The sequence below is a fragment of the Artibeus jamaicensis genome, unplaced genomic scaffold (genome assembly GCF_021234435.1).
Source record: "Artibeus jamaicensis isolate MK-2021 breed Jamaican fruit bat unplaced genomic scaffold, CSHL_Jam_final contig_1028, whole genome shotgun sequence".
Lineage (NCBI taxonomy): Eukaryota > Metazoa > Chordata > Mammalia > Chiroptera > Phyllostomidae > Artibeus > Artibeus jamaicensis.
The window spans coordinates 7,082,051-7,101,307 of record NW_026521201.1 but is presented as its reverse complement, the minus strand read 5'-3'; the positions used below and the strand labels follow the sequence as shown (position 1 = coordinate 7,101,307).

Below are 19,257 nucleotides of genomic sequence, written 5' to 3'. Positions count from 1 at the left end.
AATCAAGTAATAGCATCCTTTCCCAACTCAGAGGAAAAAAAAAAACTGAATTAATGGAATTCTCAATGGCAAACTCTCTCATATTTTCCTTAAGCCTATGGTCTCTGCATCCATTTTGTCTGCAGCTGAGCGCTGGTAGACCAGAGTGAATAAATAAACAGTGGAAAAGATTAATAGAAACCCCTGGAAACAGCTGACCAGGGCAATCTGACAGCTTTCTGTGGACACATCTGCTTGTGATTGTGATTGTTCTGTAGTGTGGAGTACAGCATGTTTCTGCTGGTAGAATGGATCCTGCTTCGTGCTGCAATGATGAGCAGCACCAGGTTTCCATCCTGCAAGTGGCCCTGTGTCTCCAGTGCCCTCCACCTGGTGCCCTCCAGCTGCAGAGGGTGAGGCAGGGCAGAGCCTGGCACTCACCTGGAGAGCCTGGCAGGGGCTCTGATGCTGTAGCTAAGCATTAACACACAGGGGGCAACAGAACTTCCCAGGGAGGGAAAGGAGCGCAGCAAGGAGGCTGGTTCATTTCTGGGGTTGACACAGAAGTGAGTCTAAGCAGAAAACAAATTTTCATAAAAGAAATTCCCCAGAATAATTTTAGAAATTGATTTATTTTAGAGAGAGGATGGGGCGGGGAGAGAGAAAGAGAGAGATCAATTTGTTCTTCCATTTAGATATGCATTCACTGACTCCTTCACGTGCCCTGACTGGGGATGGAACCCACAAACTGGGTGTATAGGGTCAATGCTCTAACCAACTGAGCTACCTGGCCAGGGCCCAGAATGACATCTTATTGAGCATCAGGCTGAAGACACAATGCCAAGGCTGGGAATTTCTGAAGCACAGGTTCTCTTGGCCACTCTCACTGCTGGTATTCATGCTTCTGTTGACTGATGCAGCTCACACATCCCAGAGTTAAGACATCAGAAGATGAGTACACCCAGGGAAGCTCAAATCCCAGTTGTGAACAAAACCCTTTCAAGCTGTGCCCCTCCCCACTGCTCTGCCATCTGAACCTGAGCCACTGCACAACCCCTCAGCTGTGGGTGCTTACTTTAAGCTCTGACGCATGGTGAGATCAGAAATGGGGAACATGACTCAGGGTCTAGGTTGAAAGGTAGGAAAAAGGGAGGTGAACATTGATTTTTTAAAGGCAATTGAGGGGGCTGCCAATCTCGAGTTGAGGTGGGAACTTAAAGGAGGCTTCCTCTTCTCTCTGAGATCACTCAGCTAGGCCTGCCAGGGTAGAGTGTTCCCTCAACTCCTCTGCCTGCCTCAGGGACCAGCACCTCTGGTTCCCCAGTTGTCGACCACTGGACTTGACCTCTTGGGGACTGCTGGCCTCTCCCTGCTTTTTCAGCATGTGAGGACATATCTTGCTTGAATTATCAGATCAGATGAGACTCAAAGAAAAACACGACACACAATTTTTAAATAATTTCATAATTTCCCGATGGATTTAGTTTGTGAATAAAAAAGAAAAAATGAACAAAGTGTTTACAATAATTATCAAGGCAAAGTTGACTATAACACAATTTCTTTGTAGTATCATTATCCTGCCAGTAACATGACTCCAGCCACCACACACGCACACACACTCACTCGCGCACATACGGGAAGGCAGCAGGTGCATTTGCATCACAGACACCGCCATTGCAGCTGCTACTGTTGCTGAAAGAACTCAAGCTATACGGAGTCAGTGGCCAGTGCCCCCAGCTCCTAGCTAAAGTGCAGCACTTTTCTTCTGCAGCAGAGGGGTGGGAACCAGGGAGACCCCAGGTCTCCATCTTGGACATCTTGGTGTGCGGGCAGGTTCCGGGGCTAGTCCTGCATGTGGCAGGCAGGCCAGAATGGGTGGTGTGCTACCCCTGGTGGGCCTAGCCACACTGGAGGGCAATACAATACTGGTGTGGTGTGGAAATAAGGGCTGGGCTGAGAGGGCTTGCTCTGGCCCAGGGCCCGATCCTCTGGTTTCAGCAAGGTCCACTTCCTTTCCTGAACATGACATCTCAGGGGCCAAGACAGATGGCCTGGACTGGGAGATCTGGGGCCTAAAAAATTTAAAAAGGAAAAAAATCTAGGACTGAAGTCAGAAGGAACTGAGATCTGAGTACAATTCATTCCCCAGGACTGCAGCACCTGGGCTGGCCAGTGCTCAGCCTGTATCAGATGGTCACTGGATGATATAGCACCAAGTGGGCAGGAAGGTGGTTCTGTGGCATGTACAGGGCTGCTGCCAGGTGTGGGGCTTCAGGGTCAAGCCCAGGTCACCACAGTATTAGGCACACTGAGCTTGGGCCAATGTGGGGGTGACAATGCTTATGGGGTCACAAAACTGAAACCTCTACCCAGAGGGCCTGAGGGTGTATAGGAAAACACTGGCACAGCTGGAACTCTGAGCTCCAGACCCCCATTCCTTCCCTCAATAGCTGTTGTCCAGCCAGGAGGTCACCTACCTGGACTGTGGTCCTTCTGTTTCCCAAGTGGCCAGCCCAGCAGCCACCTGAGCCAACTTGGGAGGAGGGGAAGAGTTTGGCTGCCCCATAGCTTGAATTCCTTTAACATGATATTGGTTTGCATTTTTTTAAACACAGTTCCTTAATTTTTCAGTTGTACAACTACTTTTTAATATCTTAATAATCTCAACAATGGACACAATGCCCAAATCCTCGGAACCACACAGACACTACTGACAAGCAGAGAAACAGAAGAGGAGGTAGGGTGGGACAAAGCCCATCCCCCACTCAGTCCCTAAAACCACCACCCCTCCAACAGAATTGGGAGAAGCAACACCTACATCAGGGTCACAGCACTCGCTAATACATTGGGGAAAAACCAGGAGACATTTGGTTACAGTTTTAACATTAAAAAGTCTGGAAATAGTTTTTGCTTAAAAAGAGTAAGTAAAGACAGCCATTTTGTTCAGAAGGATTTCCTTGTAATGTATGTTTTTTTCTTGCCCAAGTATTCCCTTGGTTCACCTGGTGGAAAACTCCAGATTCTTTTAAAACATTTCTCTAAATGGTTCAAATCACTGTCCTGAGAAGCCCAGGGATTGGCAGTGATGGATGGGTGGGTGGCCTTGCAGGTTCTGCAAAGGGTGGCAGGCTGCCTGCATCCTCTACTCATCTCCTTCCCCACAGTTCTGAACTTTTGCAGGTAGGGAGATGAAACTTGGAAGGCAGATGTGAAAGTCACTGATATTGCTGACACAGGGCACACTGAAACTTAGTGTCATGTGAGGGTCACATTCTATGCAGTGACATATTCCTTGATTTGCTCTTTCCTCAAAGACCCTGAGGGCAGCCAGTGGGCCTCTGCTTAAGGAATGGGGTCAAACAGGAGGGTGGGATGGCCCTGGGGTCGGAGGGACTCTCTAGCAGAAAATCCAAATGCCAGTCCTGGCCATCAGCAGCGGAGAGGCTTGCTTCCCAGTTGACTGAAACTTTATGGTGACGTCTCTTCCTTTTCTCTCTCTCACTCTGAGGATGGGTGAGCCAATGAGCTCCCATGGAAAACCAAATACTTTCATTGACAAAAAGTGCCAAGTCACACTGCCATTATTGACACTGAAGGTGATTGTGGGTCCAGTCTGCCTTATTAGTATTTTTCAAGCTCAAGTGTAAGAAAAAAAGAAAAGAACTTAGATATTCTTTAGGCTGTAATGCACAAAGTCAAAGGTTAGAATTGAGATGAATTTTGGGATTTCCACTCACACTTCTTACTGTGTTAAAGGCCATTTAAAGTCTTTTCTATTTCAAATGGTATCCAACGTCCTTATAAATCTCAATTCAGATACTTCACCAAGAATTGAATGAGCACCTGGGGTAGAGGTATATGCAAAGATGAAAGTCACATTGTATTTCTTCACTCATGAGCTCCAGGTTGGATTCCACCCACTCTTCTTGTCCCCTTCAGGATGATCTTCATGTGGGGCACAGATGTTAAGGGGAAACTAGACTTGCCAGTGGAATGGATGAGTTTAGTGAATTTCATAGGCAACCTGCAGTGGGTTTTCAAGGCTACAGACCTTCGGTAGTAGTTGAGTGCCCTTGTGAAACTTTGAATAGCACAAGAAGGTCATGAAATGACAGGTCCTTGTATGACAGGAAATGTGCATTCAGTAAATGCCAGCTCAGTGAATGACCTAAACTCAATAAGATACTCTAAATGCTTGAAACTGCATTGGGTTTGCCCTTATAGGTGCACATCATATTCACCATTAAGCTTTAGTCAGAGCCTATTTTCATCAAGGACTGGGCAGTCCCCACATACTAGGAAGAATGAATGAGATTCCCTGCTATGGTTCATAGAGACCAGAAGTTTTTCTTCTTGGCAGCACTTGTCTAGAGAACTCCCATAAGGGTTTAGAGGGAGAGCAATGGGAAGGGCTGAAATTAGAAGGGAAAAAAAGACGGTGCAGTGAGAATTACCCAACACGTGGGTAAGAGTGGCAGGAGTTGTATTTGATAGTAAAGGCAGAATCAGCAGGACCCAGAGAGAGACCGGACTGACGCCCTCCTTGCCAGACCAGCCAGACCACAGCCAGTTGGCACCAGTCTAGGCCACTTCTCTGAGTGTGGCCTCCTCTGCTCTCTCTGCTCTGGGGCAGTCCTGTGAAGGGTGCTAGCCTACTTCACTTCTTTGCATTATGGTATTTAAAGTGAGATTCTAATACTCCAGCCATAAAATACTAAGGGCTATCTACATGATTTATGGGCAGTGCAATAAATAAATGGAATTGAGGTAATTGACCACCACTTGATATCTAACCTCTGCACCCCAACTCTGGCCAGGCTTGGTATTACGAAGCATATTGTTAAGAAGTTTATGAGTAGAGTCCATTTAAACCTTCAATAAGGTACACTCTACAGCTTCGCATGGGAAGAGAGTGTTTTAGAACAGGGAGTCAGGACAGCGGGAGATGTGACCATGTAAGTTAATGAGACAGTCAAGGCTTGCTGGTAGGAAGATACTCAACCGATGGCTGTGATGACTTTACAGGCAGCATCAGATTCTTTGGGTGAGTGACTGGGGGAAAGGGCAAAGGAGAAAATGCAAGACAAAGACATTTAGCCCAGCAACTCTTATTAGAAGATGTGGGTGTCTGGCCACAGAGGTGGTCAAAGGCCTAGATTTTGGTTAAGTGGTCTATTTCTTGGTGCCGGATTATTTACGAGTGCCGCTGTCCATGCTTGGGAAAACTGCCCTTCAAGATGCCAATATCTCAAGTGGATTTGCAACTTTGGGGTCAATTTTCTGATTTGTGATATGGAGCTGGCCAAGTTCCATGAGGAACACACAAATGTGTTAAGAAAACAGTACCCACTACCACAGACCCCTGCACAGCACAATCTCTGAGGGTGACAACATAAGCAAAAATCCTGCAATACCTAATGGGATCCTGCAGGTAAGTAAGTGGCTCAGCCCTCAGCCCCCAAATTCATAAATTCCATTAGAGTGAGAAATGAGAAATGCTATTTGTGAAAAACTTTTCTAGAAAAAGATACTTCTCTTAAGATGGCGGAGGGGAATGGTGTGCCTTTTACCACTTTGACTTAGGCAGGTATGTCTCATAGAATCCTTTACACCTCCTCCCTCACTGTTTTTCAAGGATGACTGCCTAACAGTAGGCATTTCATAAATATTCTTTGAATGAAAGAATGGAGGAAGAAAAGTGTGGGGGATGAGAAACATTCATTTGTGCCAGAAGGAGGCTCCAGGCAATGCACGAGGACAAATTTCTACGAATGTGAATCATGAGTAAGGCTGTAAGGGTGGAAGGTGGGTCACAAAGCTCAGTGAGTGCTGGGCTGCAAGAGCTTGGGGCACGGCAGTGGGAAGGCAGAAGCATATATGCGGGGCTCAGGGACCTGATGAGAAAGATGTTCAGGAGAAACCAGCCTGATCCTGAGGAACGCTCATCTACAGATGCAGAGCTGGGGATGACGGTCCTCATGTAAACCTTTCTTCTCTTTTCATTAGAGATACACCATCTGGCAAACTAAGTAAAAGGCCATAGGTCTTACATGAGAGGGACCAGGGGCAGAACTGCTTGTACCATCCTCTTGCTAACTGGCCGTAAGTGAGACGGGCAGGCCGAGGCATTAGTGCTCATGGGGCCACAGGGAGGCCTGCTTGCAGCTCAAGACACTGCAGATGAAAAGTAAAAACAGAGACTGTAAAAAGAAGAGTTGGTTTACTCTTTGTCCCCATTCTCTCTTTTTCTAATAATATCTTTGATGTTTTTACACCTTTTTAGGAGAAAAGCACCTACTGTGATATTAGGACACAGCTCTCTTCTCAAAGGATGTTGAACTTCAAGCAGATTCCAGATTTAGTTCTCAGGTCACGGACAGAAGGTAAGAGGCTCCCTCCCTACTCCATGTTCCTCTGTGAGGGCAGAGCCACCAGCTTCCAGACTTCTTCACTGTTGATGACTAGGTGGCAGTTCTTCGTGGAGACTTGGTCACTTACTCACCCAGGACATCAAAAAAGTGTAGAGAAAACATCCCAAGTAGAAAGGCAGAGTAAGATGACAGACTTGTGGGAAGGTGCTGGAATCACACTTGAAGTACTAACCAAGGCAGGACAGAGTTCGGGTGTTTGTGGGGTGCTCGTTCCTTGCAGTTTTCTTTTCTTGGCTCCTGGGCACACCATATTGGGCTGCTGGGCTTGCCATGCTCCATGAAGCAGAGTCAGGATGACTCTTCTAATGCATTGACCACCTGCTCCAGGATGTCGGGGCAGTGATCTGCTATTTGCTGGAGAATGGCATTGGCAAACTCCTGCAGCTCTGCATTGTCCTGCTCAACTTTCTCCAACTCCTTCTGAAGCTGAAAGGGAGAGGAAAGATGGATTTCAGATCAAATAAAACAATCCTATTTGCACTGAGTTACGAATTATCATTTATCGATAAAGAAATGACATTTGCAACAGCAGGGATGAACCCGGAGGACATTATGCTGAGTGATATAGGCCAGGCAGAGAAAGACAAGTGCTGCAAGGTATCACTTAAATGTGAAGTCTGAAAACAAAGAAAAAGTGGAACTCATAAAATCAGAGAGTACAACAGTAGTGGCCAGGGGGCTGGGGAGTGGGGGAGATTAAAGAGGCTGCTAAAAGGGCACAGACTTTCAGATACAAGATGAGTGTGGTCTGAGGATCAAAGGTTAAACATGGTGACAACAGCACATTATACTGCACTGTAAAACTGAAATGTGACAACAGAGTAGAATGTAAGTGTTCTCATGAAGAAAAAGGAACTATGTGAGATAATGCATGTGTTAACTTGCTAAGTGAGAATGCAAGTGTTCTCTCCACTGTGCCTCAATATCACATAGATGCATGGACAATCCCAGACAGGACCTTAATCTTGCATAATGGTCCTTGACCAGGGGAAACTTATGATTTAAAAGACTTCCCCTATTTCCATATACCACTTTTATTCAGTGCATTAAACTACCCTACCTTAGGCCTGTTAATTTAGACATGAGGTAGTCTTTGTTTAGGGGTAAGTATATTTCTACCTTCCTATTGTTCTAAATACCCTCTTAGACATTCCTTCAAGTATTAAACCAACATTTATTAAGGGTCTGGATTTGGTTCTTGCCCTCAAGATCCATTTAGTAAGATCCTTTTAATAAAAAAGACAAACATATAAACAGATAATTACAACCCACTATGGTAAGGACCATAACCAGGCATGGACATATGCTACAGGGAAGACATAAGAATGCTGCTTTCATCCTGGAGGAATCCAAGAAGATGTTACTAAAGAAAACATGATTTGGATCTTGAGAGCTGAATAGGAGTTTGTCTGTGACATCAAAGACAGAAGAAGCTTTCAGCAGACTGAAACAAGTGCAGATGCAGAGCTATAAAGGGCTTGGCATAGGTCTCGGGAGGACTGAGACAGACAATATGGTGCGAACACAAGGTAAGGAAAGTTAGGTGGGGAATGAGTGGAAATGAAGCTGAAGAGACAAGGCTGGGGCCCAACTGTGGGTGTGAAGCTAAGGAGTTCAGATTTAATCTGGTTAAGACAACAACTACAACAACAACAAAAGGAAGTGCAAGAGGATTTGAACAGTAGAGAGACATGATCAGCTTCATTTTCTTAGAAGATAGCTATAAAGATAAAAACGTTAGACTGAGTGGAAAAAGAATAGTCAAGGGGGGAAAACTGTTACAAGCCCAGGTGAAAGTTAAGGAGGGTTAAAACGAAGGTAGGGTTTAGAAACAAGGAGAGGAGCTGATGAATGTAAGACTTCCCAAAGGTGGGACTGATAAGAGGTGGAGTTAAGTGATAGAGAATGGAAAATAATTTTGACAGTTGTAGCTTGGAATATTAGACAAATAAGACAGAAAATACGAGAAGAGCAGGTTTTAGGGAAGGATGAAAATTAAAAATTGAGTTTAAAATGTAGTTAGGAACACAAACTCCAGAGAGTTAGGCTGCCTGGGTTTCAGTGTCAGCTCTGTCAATTGTTTGTATGACCTGGACCTCTCTGAGCCTCAGTTTCCTCATCCATAAAATGGGGCAATAACATTTATAGGATTGTTGTCAGGATTTAATGAGATATTCTTTCTATCTATCTATCTATCTATCTATCTATCTATCTATCTATCTATCTATCATCTATCTACATTTAGAGGGGAAAGGAAGGAGAGAGGGAGAGAAATATCAATGTATGGTTGCCTCTTGTGCATTTCCTGCTGGGAACTGGCCTGCAACCCAGGCATGTACCCTGACTGGGAATCAAACCGCGATTCTTTGGTTCACAGGCCCGTGCTCAATCCACTGAGCCACACCAGCCAGGGCTAATGAGATATTCTTATAAGGTATAGTATAATGCCTAATACATAGAAAATGCTTGATAAAAAAACTTCCAGCCAAGATGGAGGTGTAGATGGAAACAGTGTGCCTCTTCTCACAACCAAGTTTAAAGACAACAAAGTTTTAGTAACAAAAGTGCAACCAAAACACAGAAAATTGAACTATACAAAAGTCCAACGAAAACGAACTATTCAGCCGGACCAGTAAGAGGGGCGGAGGCGGCAGGAAGCAGCAGAGGGGACCGCCAGTGCCCCTCTTTGACCCACCCCCACATTGAGTGTCACAACCCAGTGACCTGGGTGGCCCTGCCCTGGTGAACTCCTAAGGCTCTGCACCTCATACTTAAGGTTCGCGAACAGACCAAAAATGGCTCAAGCAGAACTCAAAGCCCTAAGAGATGAAGAAATACCCAAACTTTCAGATGCACAGTTCAAAATACTGGTGATCAGGATCCTCACAGAACTGGTTGATTTTAGTCACAAATTAGAGGAACATATGAAGGCTAAACTAATTGAAATGAAGGGAAATGCACAAGAAACCAATAGTGATGAAAAGGAAACTGGGATTCAAATCAAGGGAGTGGACCAGAAGGAAGAAAAAAATGACCAAACAGAAAAATATGAAGAAACAAGAATTCAAAAAAAAGGAGGAGAGACTTAGGAACCTCCAGGACATCTTTAAATGCTCCATCATCCGAATTCTAGGGGTACCAGAAGGGGAAGAGGAAGAGCAACAAGTGGAAAACTTATTTGAACAAATAATAAAGGAGAACTTCCCCAATCTGGCAAAGGCAATAGACTTCCACGAAATCCAGGAAGCTCAGAGAGTCCCAAAGAATTTGGACCCAAGAAGGAACACACCAAAGCACATCATAATTACACTAGCCAAGATTAAAATGAAGGAGAGAATCCTAGAAGCAGCAAGAGATAAGGGGACAGTCACCTACAAAGGAGTTCCCATCAGACTGTCAGCTGATTTCTCAAAAGACAACTTACAGGCAAGAAGGGGCTGCAAAGAAGTATTCCAAGTCATGAAATGCAAAGACCTACATCCAAGATTGCTCTATCCAGCAAAGCTGTCATTTAGAATGTTAGGACAGATAAAGTACTTCTCAGATAAGATCAAATTCAAGGAGTTCATCATCACCAAGCCCTTATTATATGAAATGTTGAAGGGCCTTATTTAAGAAAAAGAGGATGAAAAATATGAACAGTGAAAGGACAGCAAACTCACAGTTATTAACAACCACACCTAAAACAAAAGCAAATTAAGAGAACAGCTAGATCAGGAGTGGAACCACAGAAATGAAGATCTCATGGAGGGTTAGCAACAGGGGAGTGGGAGAAGGAGAAGGGGGGAGAAGGTACAGAAAATAAGCAGCATAGACAGTAGATAGAAAATGGGTAGGGTGGAGGGTAAGAATAGTAGGGGAAATATAGAATCTAAACAACTTGAGACACGTGTTCATGAACTAAAGGGGGGATGGTGGGGGAGGGGTGTGCAGGGTGGAGGGGAATGAAGGGGGGAATAGAACAAATGTAATGGCATAATCAATAAAATAAAATAAAAACTTTTTTTTAAAAAAGAAAAATAAGTAGCATAGATGGTAGGTAGAACTGTACAACTGTAATGGCATAATCAATAAAATATATTAAAAAAAAGAATGTAAATGGGTGCAGCATCTATGGAAAACAGTACAGAGGTTCCTGAAAAAGTTAAAAGTAGAACTACAATATGATCCATCAATTCTACTTCTGGATATTTATCCAAATAAAATGAAAACACTAACTGAAAAAGACATACACACCCCCATGCTTATGGCAGCATTAGTTACATTAGCCAAGGGATAGGAGCAAACTAACTGCCCACTGATGGATGAATGGATAAAGAAAATGTAAACACACACACACACACATACACAAACACAGAATGAAATATTATTTAAGCTGAAAAAAGTAGGAAATTCTGCCATTTGCAACAATACATATAAAACTTAAGGGTATTATGCTAAGTGAAATAAGCTACACAGAAATAGATACACGATTATGATCTTACTTATATGTGGAACCTGAGAAAAGCAACAACGACAAAACAAACTAAAATCATAGGCAGAACAGCCAGAGGTGAGGGGTGACTGGGTGGGGGAAAAAGGGTAAAGGTAGTCAAAAGGTACAATTCCCAGTTATAAAAGAAGTAAGTCCTGGGGATGTAATACACAGCATGGTGACTATAGTTAATAATACTGTACTGAATATCTGAAATATGCTAAGAGATTAGATCTTAAAAGTTCTTATCACAAGAAAGAATAGGTAACCATGGGTGGTGATGGATGGTAACTTGACTTATGGTGGTGATCATTTTGTAATATATACAAATATCAAATCATTATTTTGCAGACCTGAAACTAATATGATGATATTATGTTAATTATATCTCAGTAAAAATTGTATCATGAACATATAGAAGCAAATTTAGGAGCATTTTTTATAATCTTGGGCTGGGAGACTGGTAAATGCTTTTTATTTTATATTTTGCAATAGACTGAATGTTTGTGCCCCTTCTCTTCCAATATGTATGTTAAAATCCTAATCCCAGTGTGATGGTATTTTGGGGTGGGACCTTTGGGAGATAATTTGGTCATGAGAGTAAAACTTGCATGAATGAGAACAGTGCCCTTATAAGAAGGGTTCAGAGAGCTGGCTGGAGCTCTTTCCACCATCTGAGGATCCAAGAAGAAGAAGGCAGTCTCTAAGGCAGCAGAAGGTCCTCACCAGGACCTGACCATGCTGGCATCATGATCTTGAACTGACAGACTCCAGAATGGTGAGAAATAAATTTCTGTTTTTGATAAGCCACACAGTTTATGGTATTTTGTTATAGCAGCTTGAACTGATTAAGATGGAGGTTAATGTGTTTAAAGAAAGCTATAAAAGGAAAATAAAGGGGAAATTTGACTGTACAGAAATTTAAAATGATTATATAGAGACAGAAGAGATATAACTTAAATTAAAATACAAGTGATGGCTTAGGAAACATGATAAATAAGACAAAGAACAAAATGACAAAGGATTAATATCAATATATTATAAGTGGTTCTATAAGTTTAATAACTTAATAGAAAAATGGTCAGAGTAAACAAAAAACTCATGGAATACAAATGGTTAATAAGCACATAAAAATATGCAATTTCATTAAAAATTGAAGAAATATGAGTTAAACAAGATAGGGTTTTCTCTCCCTTATCACATTGGCAAAAGTTTCAAAGACTGTTAAAAATCAGAATTGGTAAGAATTTGGGGAAGTGGGTACTCTTTATACCACTATTGATGGGAATGGCACATAATATGGTCTTACCAACCAAATTTAATTGTATGTATCCTTTGATCAAATAATTCTACTTTTAAAAATATATTCTATAGAAATACCAGTAAGAAGTTCAAGAACGTATGCATAAGTATGTTTATCAAGGAAGTTAATAAGAGCAAAAATTTATTAACAAACAGTGCCAAAAAAGAGGTGAGAGAGAGCTTTATGCTTGGATGGACCTATGTATAAAAATATGTATGAAAGCAAAAACACAACACAATTGAGTAGCTGGTTTGAGTGGATGGAAGGACTTCCAGTTTTACTCTGTATACTTCTGTATTACTTAATACCAGAAGCAACATTAGTTTTATGATAAGAAATATAAACAAACAAGCAAACAGAATAAAAACAAAGACAATGAAATAGAGAACAAGTGGGCAGCGACCAGAGGGGAGAGGGAAGGGAACTTAAGGGGAAAAAGGGGGAGGGATTTTGAGGAACAAGTATGAAAGACACAGAGATGAGGACTGGGGGGGGGGAATGGGAGGGAGGGGGGAGACCGGATGGGGGGGTGGGGTGGGATGGGAGAAATAGATAAAAAAAATATACTTGAAAAGTAACTAAATAAAATTTAATATTTAAAAAAAAAAGAAGGAAGGACATTTTCAATAGAGAAATACATTTGGGACAAGAGGTAGGATAATTAATTTTGCATCTAGAGGTTGGTTTTTTTTTTTTAAGGGACAGGCAAATGCAAGAAAGTCCATGTATTTTAAATAAAAAGTAAATGAAATAGCCCCCCCCAAAAGAAATATAAATGAAGGTATATAATATATTCAAAGCTACATGCATTTTAAATGTGTAATTCTTGTATTCTAAGATGCTGAGAAGGAACACAGAAATGTATAAAATATTCACTCAAAAAGCAGTGGCTGACTTGCCAGTGAAAAGGAATGGAGATCTGGTATAAACTATGCCTGCTATGACATGAATCATGAACACCTCAGGTGAAATAAACCAGTCACAAAAGACTACATATGTATGATTCCATTTTTATAAAATGTCCAGACCAGGCAGATGGAGAGACAGAAAGCAGATTAGTGGTTGCCTTGGGCTCGGGTAGGATCGGGTGATATGGAGTGACTGCTATGTATGGGTTTCTTTTTGAAATGATAAAAATGTTTGAAAATCAGTTGTGGTTGTTACAGGTGGACACAGGTAACCGGGTTCTTGGTGACTGGGACAAAGAATTGAACCAAACACCCAGAGTTGACAGCAGAGATCATGGGAGCAGGCCAACTCCAAGCAGAGATCGAGCTCGTGGGCTGGAGGGACTCTATTCTTATAGGGTGGACCCTTCCTGGCTAGTTTTGTCAGGCTTTTACTGTGGTAAGTAGTTGTAAAGCTACTGCACATGTGGTCTCCCACTGTTTTCCCTGATTGGCCGCCAAGGAAGGGGGTCCCCCTGTACTAGGTTTGCCTTTTCCATCACCAAAGAATTATAGCTCTCCATGTTAGAGACTGGTGAAAAGAAAAGGAATTATTTATTCAAGTTATACAGACTTAATGACTTAATGTCTTCATCAAAATCCCAAAGTCCCTTAAAACACCCACAGACACCACAGAACTTCTTCCCCCCCCTTGCCCAGTCCAAGGTACTGTATCTCAGAAAAAGAAATAGAAAGCCACGTGGTGATTCTCTGCTAAAGCTGAGTGGTGGTTCTTCTCATGGCTGTGGGAGTCCCCATTCTGGCCAAAGCATGTGGTTCTCTCTTCAATGGCTGCCATGTCTGCGTTTAAATTCCCATGCCAATCTTCCTCTGCAGCCCCATTTCTGACTCCTCTCACAATCAGATACACTTGCCAGCACGCCCATATCCTTCCAGCTTTACCGGGCTGCCATAGTGAGTCTGGGCAGGGGTTGCCCCATGGTGTGGGGCCAGTCATCTTCAAGTTCTCACACAGGTGCTGTAATGGGGGCAGGGGAGTTGCCTCCCAGTTACATCTTAAGTGGAAGTCACTCCCTTCTCCCTGGCTCAACGCATGGCCATGGCTATTTAACTATCTATGAAACCAGTTAAAGGTTATAGATATGTTCAATGACCTTGCCAGAGGTTATCTGCAAAGCTGTTGCTATGCAAAACAAGTCAATGGTCCTGCTCCATGTATCTCATCTCCCCAGCTCAGACTTGGGGGGGGCGGTGAGGACATCCCATATTTTTAATATGTCCTGGACATCCTGAGTTCTGGACCCTGTTACAAATCCTTTTGAGGGGCCCCTGGCTGCACCCCCGTACATGGTGATGGTTGCATAATTCGGAAAACATATTAAACCTATTGAATCATACACTTTAAATGGGTGTATTGTAATGGTGTGTAAATTCTATCTCAATAAAACTATAAAAATCTACTGACTGAGTCCTCCATGCAAAACACTGAGCAGTAAGTCAGAAAGGTATAAAGTGCTACTGCCTTCTGTCCGTGCAAAAAGGAGGAGAATGGAAGTGGAAACTGATTATTAGAGGACAGAAAAAAGGACTGTTCCCAATGAAAAAGGAGAATGAGCTGATGAGGCATGAGGGAGGAAACACACTGGGCTGGTTACTGAAGCCCAGGAATGCGAGACATACTTGGTCTTCATAGAAGCAATACCCCCTCTCTGAGGGTGACAAAGGCGCCCTGGGCTGGCCAGACCTGGGCACTATCCCTCAGAGGACCTTCCACTCCCAGTCCATTGCATGGCTGCTGTGAAGCCACACCTAGGGACTGTGTTTCATTCAAGCACCTCATTACCAGAAAAATGGAGACAAACTGGAATAAGTTCAAAGAAAAGTGGCAGGTATGACTAAGAGGCTGACAGGATCCTTTTATGAGGCAGGATTAGAAGAACTAAATAGTAGACCTGACTAACTGAACACCAAGGGAAGGGAATGTGATTATTACTTATAAATGTCAGAAGGGAATAAACAAGAGGCGGGCAGAGTGATCCGCACTGGAGGAGGAAGTATGTCTAAAGGTGCTGGAAAAAGATGAGGGGGACAGAAAAGCCAGAGGCAGACCATAAGGCTCTGCCTTTTCCAAGGTCTAATGAATGGTTTGCCTAGGAAAAGGTGTTTAAAAAAAAAATAAAGGGATCAGAAGAATCAAAAAGTTTAGAGAAGGAAGTGTTGCTTCGTTAATTGCAGTTGCTTTACATCTGGTAGGCCATCCTCTGTTCCCCAGGGGAATGCGTGGCTTGCATTTTATCTGAAAGCAGTATTAAATGTGGGTACAGCAGCAGAGAGATTTCAGTGGCACTTGATCCATTATATGCTAAAATTTCCTATCTTGAAAAAAAAACCTCAAAGATCAACTTTTCTTGTGAAACAGGAATTACTTTGAAATTGAGGGCTTTTATTCTGACTTTGAAATGCAAAGCTTCAGTCATTCAGAAGTCAAAGAAGCACAGGAAAGCATTGTTAAACTGTTTAGACCACTTAGGAAAGAATGGGAGTGTGAAGTAACCAAACTAAACACTTACACAGCACAGGCGTGAAAACAAATCTTGAAATGCATTAGTACTTTGTTATTTTAAAGTCTTTCATTAGCATGTGCATTACATGTAAAAAAGGAAGTTTTGTATGGTTTCCATATGCAGCAGGTCCAATGGATACATTGGGAAGGGTGTATTCCAGCTTCTGAAACCTAATCTACCAGATCTCACTCAAGATATTCTTGTTCCCTCTCCCCTTGCCACTTGCCCGACACCCTTCCTGCCTGCCTATCCATCTCTCACCTTCTTCCCAAAGAAACACCCCTTCATACTTAACACCAGCAAAGAATTTCCCCAAAGTACAAACATGCAAAATCCCAATGTTTGGGATTTAATGAAAATGCTTACTATATCCTAGCTGCAATGAATTAAATTCTTCTCTCTCCCTTTTTCCCTTCAGCTACAAATTCAAACTTAGTATATGTAAGACCCAGCGATCCAACAAGATCTTCCATTTCCTACTCTCTGCTCTCTGGTATCAGCAGGTAAATTCCATCACTGCAAGTAACTACAGTGAAAAATACTGTCTTCCTTACTTTCTTAAAAGCACCATAACTATATGTGTAGCACATAAGTTTACACAATTCCTTCTCTGAATATGAACATTTTTTGTGTATGTATTGAAAGCTTTGCATCAAAGACAAACAACAACAAACTTAAAATCACTTCCAAAGTAAAATACTTTCCACTGAATTGCAAAACAAATTTGTTCCCATGAATCCTGCAAGCACCTTCTGTAACTTGTGCATTAAACCTCATATCTCAGCACCTTAGTTTCCTTCATATACAAAAGATCTATACTCTAAAATCTTCCTCAAGTCCTTGGGCACCTCAAGATTTAGTGAAAAGCCCCCTTCCATCAAACCTTAATTTAACTAACACTCTGGAGGAAAGGACTATTGGAACAATAAATGTACAGGTATGTCCCTCCATTAGAGAAAATACAAAATAATATGCTGTGCTAAAAGAAACAGGGATTTGAAAATGTGGATTAGAATGACCATGAGGGCACCAAGTCTGGCTGCTACCAACTTCCTGCCTGTGGGGTGTGGTGCTCTGAGTGGCAAAGGGCACAACACGATGGTGGCTCAGCGCCACTCACTGTAGAAGCGATCAGTGGTTCTGAGGAAACTGTCACAGGGAGTGCAGCCACGTAACATCCTACCTCCCAATATCCCACAACAGGGCATGTTCTTCCCTCTCCAGGCCAACCTGAGCCACCCTTCCACTGCCCGTCCCTTCGACAAACTCTGTGTTCCCAGTTTCTCCCCGCCCCCGCTTCTTCCCCAGGGCTGCCAAGGGCACTCTCATTTTGAAAAGACCTTTTTCATCCGTTTCCCTCACAAGCTAGGACCAACTTTGCTCTTTCTTTCTTCATGAAGCATTTCAATAGAATAAATAGTCTGTGTGTGCTACCTGTTTCTCATTTCCCTCCTTAACATCTTTTAATTTTTGTCACCAAAATTGCTTTCTCAAATGGTTACTAAGACCTCTACATCAAAAACTATAACACATCATTCAGAGAAATTTTTAAAAATGCTAGAGTTCATATATATTAATAAATCAAACCATATATTTGTCTTTTGTTTGGCTTAAATTTAAAAAATATCTTAAATGAAGGGATATAATGTGATCATGGATTGGAAGACTAATATTGTATTAATAAAAGTGTTAATTCTGTCCCAATTAATCTATAGATTCAATGTAATCCAAGTCCAAGGGACAGTTTTCTCCCAGATAGAAAAGAAGGCAGAGGCCACTGTCCCTTTTTGGAGCCTTCCTGCCACAGAGCCACAGAGATGGCAAGCAGGCACCATACCTGAAACTCCATCGACCTGGCTAACACTGTTTGCGCAGCCTTGGAGATTCCCTAAGACTCTGTCCCACCCAACTTACCAGCCCAACCACACTGTTAACTGTGGCTTTTTCATATGAATGGCTGGCCTTAGCTCATGCTTCACAACTTTCTAAATCTTATCAAACAAGCAACAGCCTGCCTGAGTGAGCCCCCAGCCCCTGTACCTCTTGCACTAGCAGCACTCAGCCTGTATTTACAGCTTGGCTGGGAATTTCCAAGCCCAGCGCAAGTAGCAGCCATCTGAGATCGTTTTATAGCTCATGCAGGGTGGCCCCAGGCAGACCACAGGTGGAGACTGACCTTGGCATGTACTACCTGGGAAGTGCCAGAGCCTGTGCATCCAGTGGACAGCTACAGACCATGCTGGAGCAACATCACCCTGCCCCTGCACAGATGACCCTCCACAGATGGTGGAAGTTGGTGCTCAGTGGTCACAGCCATTCCTTGCTGCTGACTGGCCTGGGTAAATAACCTCCCATTGAACTGCCAACAGCAACCAAGGATCAACCAGAAGAGAAGGCTGTACTTAGCCCAAATGAAGGGCACACCTCAAGTACCCAGCTTGGGTGACTGGGGAGGCTGTGCCACTGGGCTCTACAAGACACCTACTACATTAGGCCATAGCAGCTCTACCTAATACATATAGAAACAAACACAGGGAGGCTGCCAGAACAAGGAGACAAAGAAACACGGTCCAAATGAAAGAACAGATCAAAACTCCAGAAAAAGAGCTAAACAAAATGGAGATAAGCAATGTATCAGATGCAGAGTTCAAAGCATTGGTTATAAGGATGCTCAAGGAACTTAGTGAGGACTTCAACAGCATAAAAAAAATTCAGTGGGCTCTTTTAAAACATGAGGAATGAAGAATACACTAACTGAAATAAAGAACAATTTATACAAAAACAATGGTAGAGTGGATGCAGCTGAGAATCAAATCAATGATCTGGATCATGAGGAAGCAAAAAACAACCAATCAGAAAATAACAACAACAAAAAAGAATCCAAACAAATGAGGATAGTGTACGCAGCCTCTGGGACAAATTCAAGAGGTACAACATTTGCATCACAGGGGTGCCAGAAGAAGAAGAGAACAAGCAGGAGACTGGAAATCTATTTGAAAAAATAATGAAAGGCAACTTCCCTAATTTGGTGGAGGAAATAGACATGCAGGTCCTGGAAGCAACAGAAAGTCCCAGACAAGACAGATGCAATGAGGCCCACCACAAGACACATCATAAATAAAATGCAAAGGTGAAAGATAAAGAGAGAATCTTAAAAGCAACAAGAGAAAAGAAGTCAGTTACCTATGGGGGAGTTCCCTAAGACTGTCAGCCAATTTCTCAAAAGAAACTTTGCAGTCTAGAAGGGTTAGGCAAGAAATATTCAAAGTCATGAAAAGTGGAGACCTACAGCCAAGAGTGCTCTACCCAGCAAAGTTGTCATTTAGAATGGAAGGGCAGATAGAGAGCTTCCCAGACAAGAAAAAAACTAAAGGAGTTCACCATCTCCAAACCATTATTATATAAAATGTTAAAGGGGCTTATTTAAGAAAAAAAAAGGATGAAACCTATGAATAATAAAATGGCACTAAATACATATCTATCAACAAATGAATCTCAAAAACAAACTAAGAAAATAAGAAGAATAGAGACAGAATCATGGATATGGAGAGTGTTTTGATGGTTGCCAGATGGGAGGAGAATGTGGGGGAGTGGGTGA

At 42.6% G+C, this 19,257-nt stretch overlaps 1 protein-coding gene across 8 annotated transcripts in view; it reads right to left on the bottom strand.

Annotated features, from left to right (window-relative positions):
* Positions 1–1,435: 1,435 nt before the first annotated feature.
* ERC1 (ELKS/RAB6-interacting/CAST family member 1) overlaps positions 1,436–19,257 on the bottom strand; it is a 616,103-nt gene continuing 598,281 nt past the window's right edge. For all 8 annotated transcript variants that reach the window (XM_053662623.1, XM_053662620.1, XM_053662638.1 and 5 more), the window contains one exon: positions 1,436–6,836. In XM_053662623.1, the coding sequence (XP_053518598.1) occupies positions 6,699–6,836 (138 nt within the window). In that variant the 3' untranslated portion in view covers positions 1,436–6,698. The remainder of the gene's footprint in view (positions 6,837–19,257) is intronic.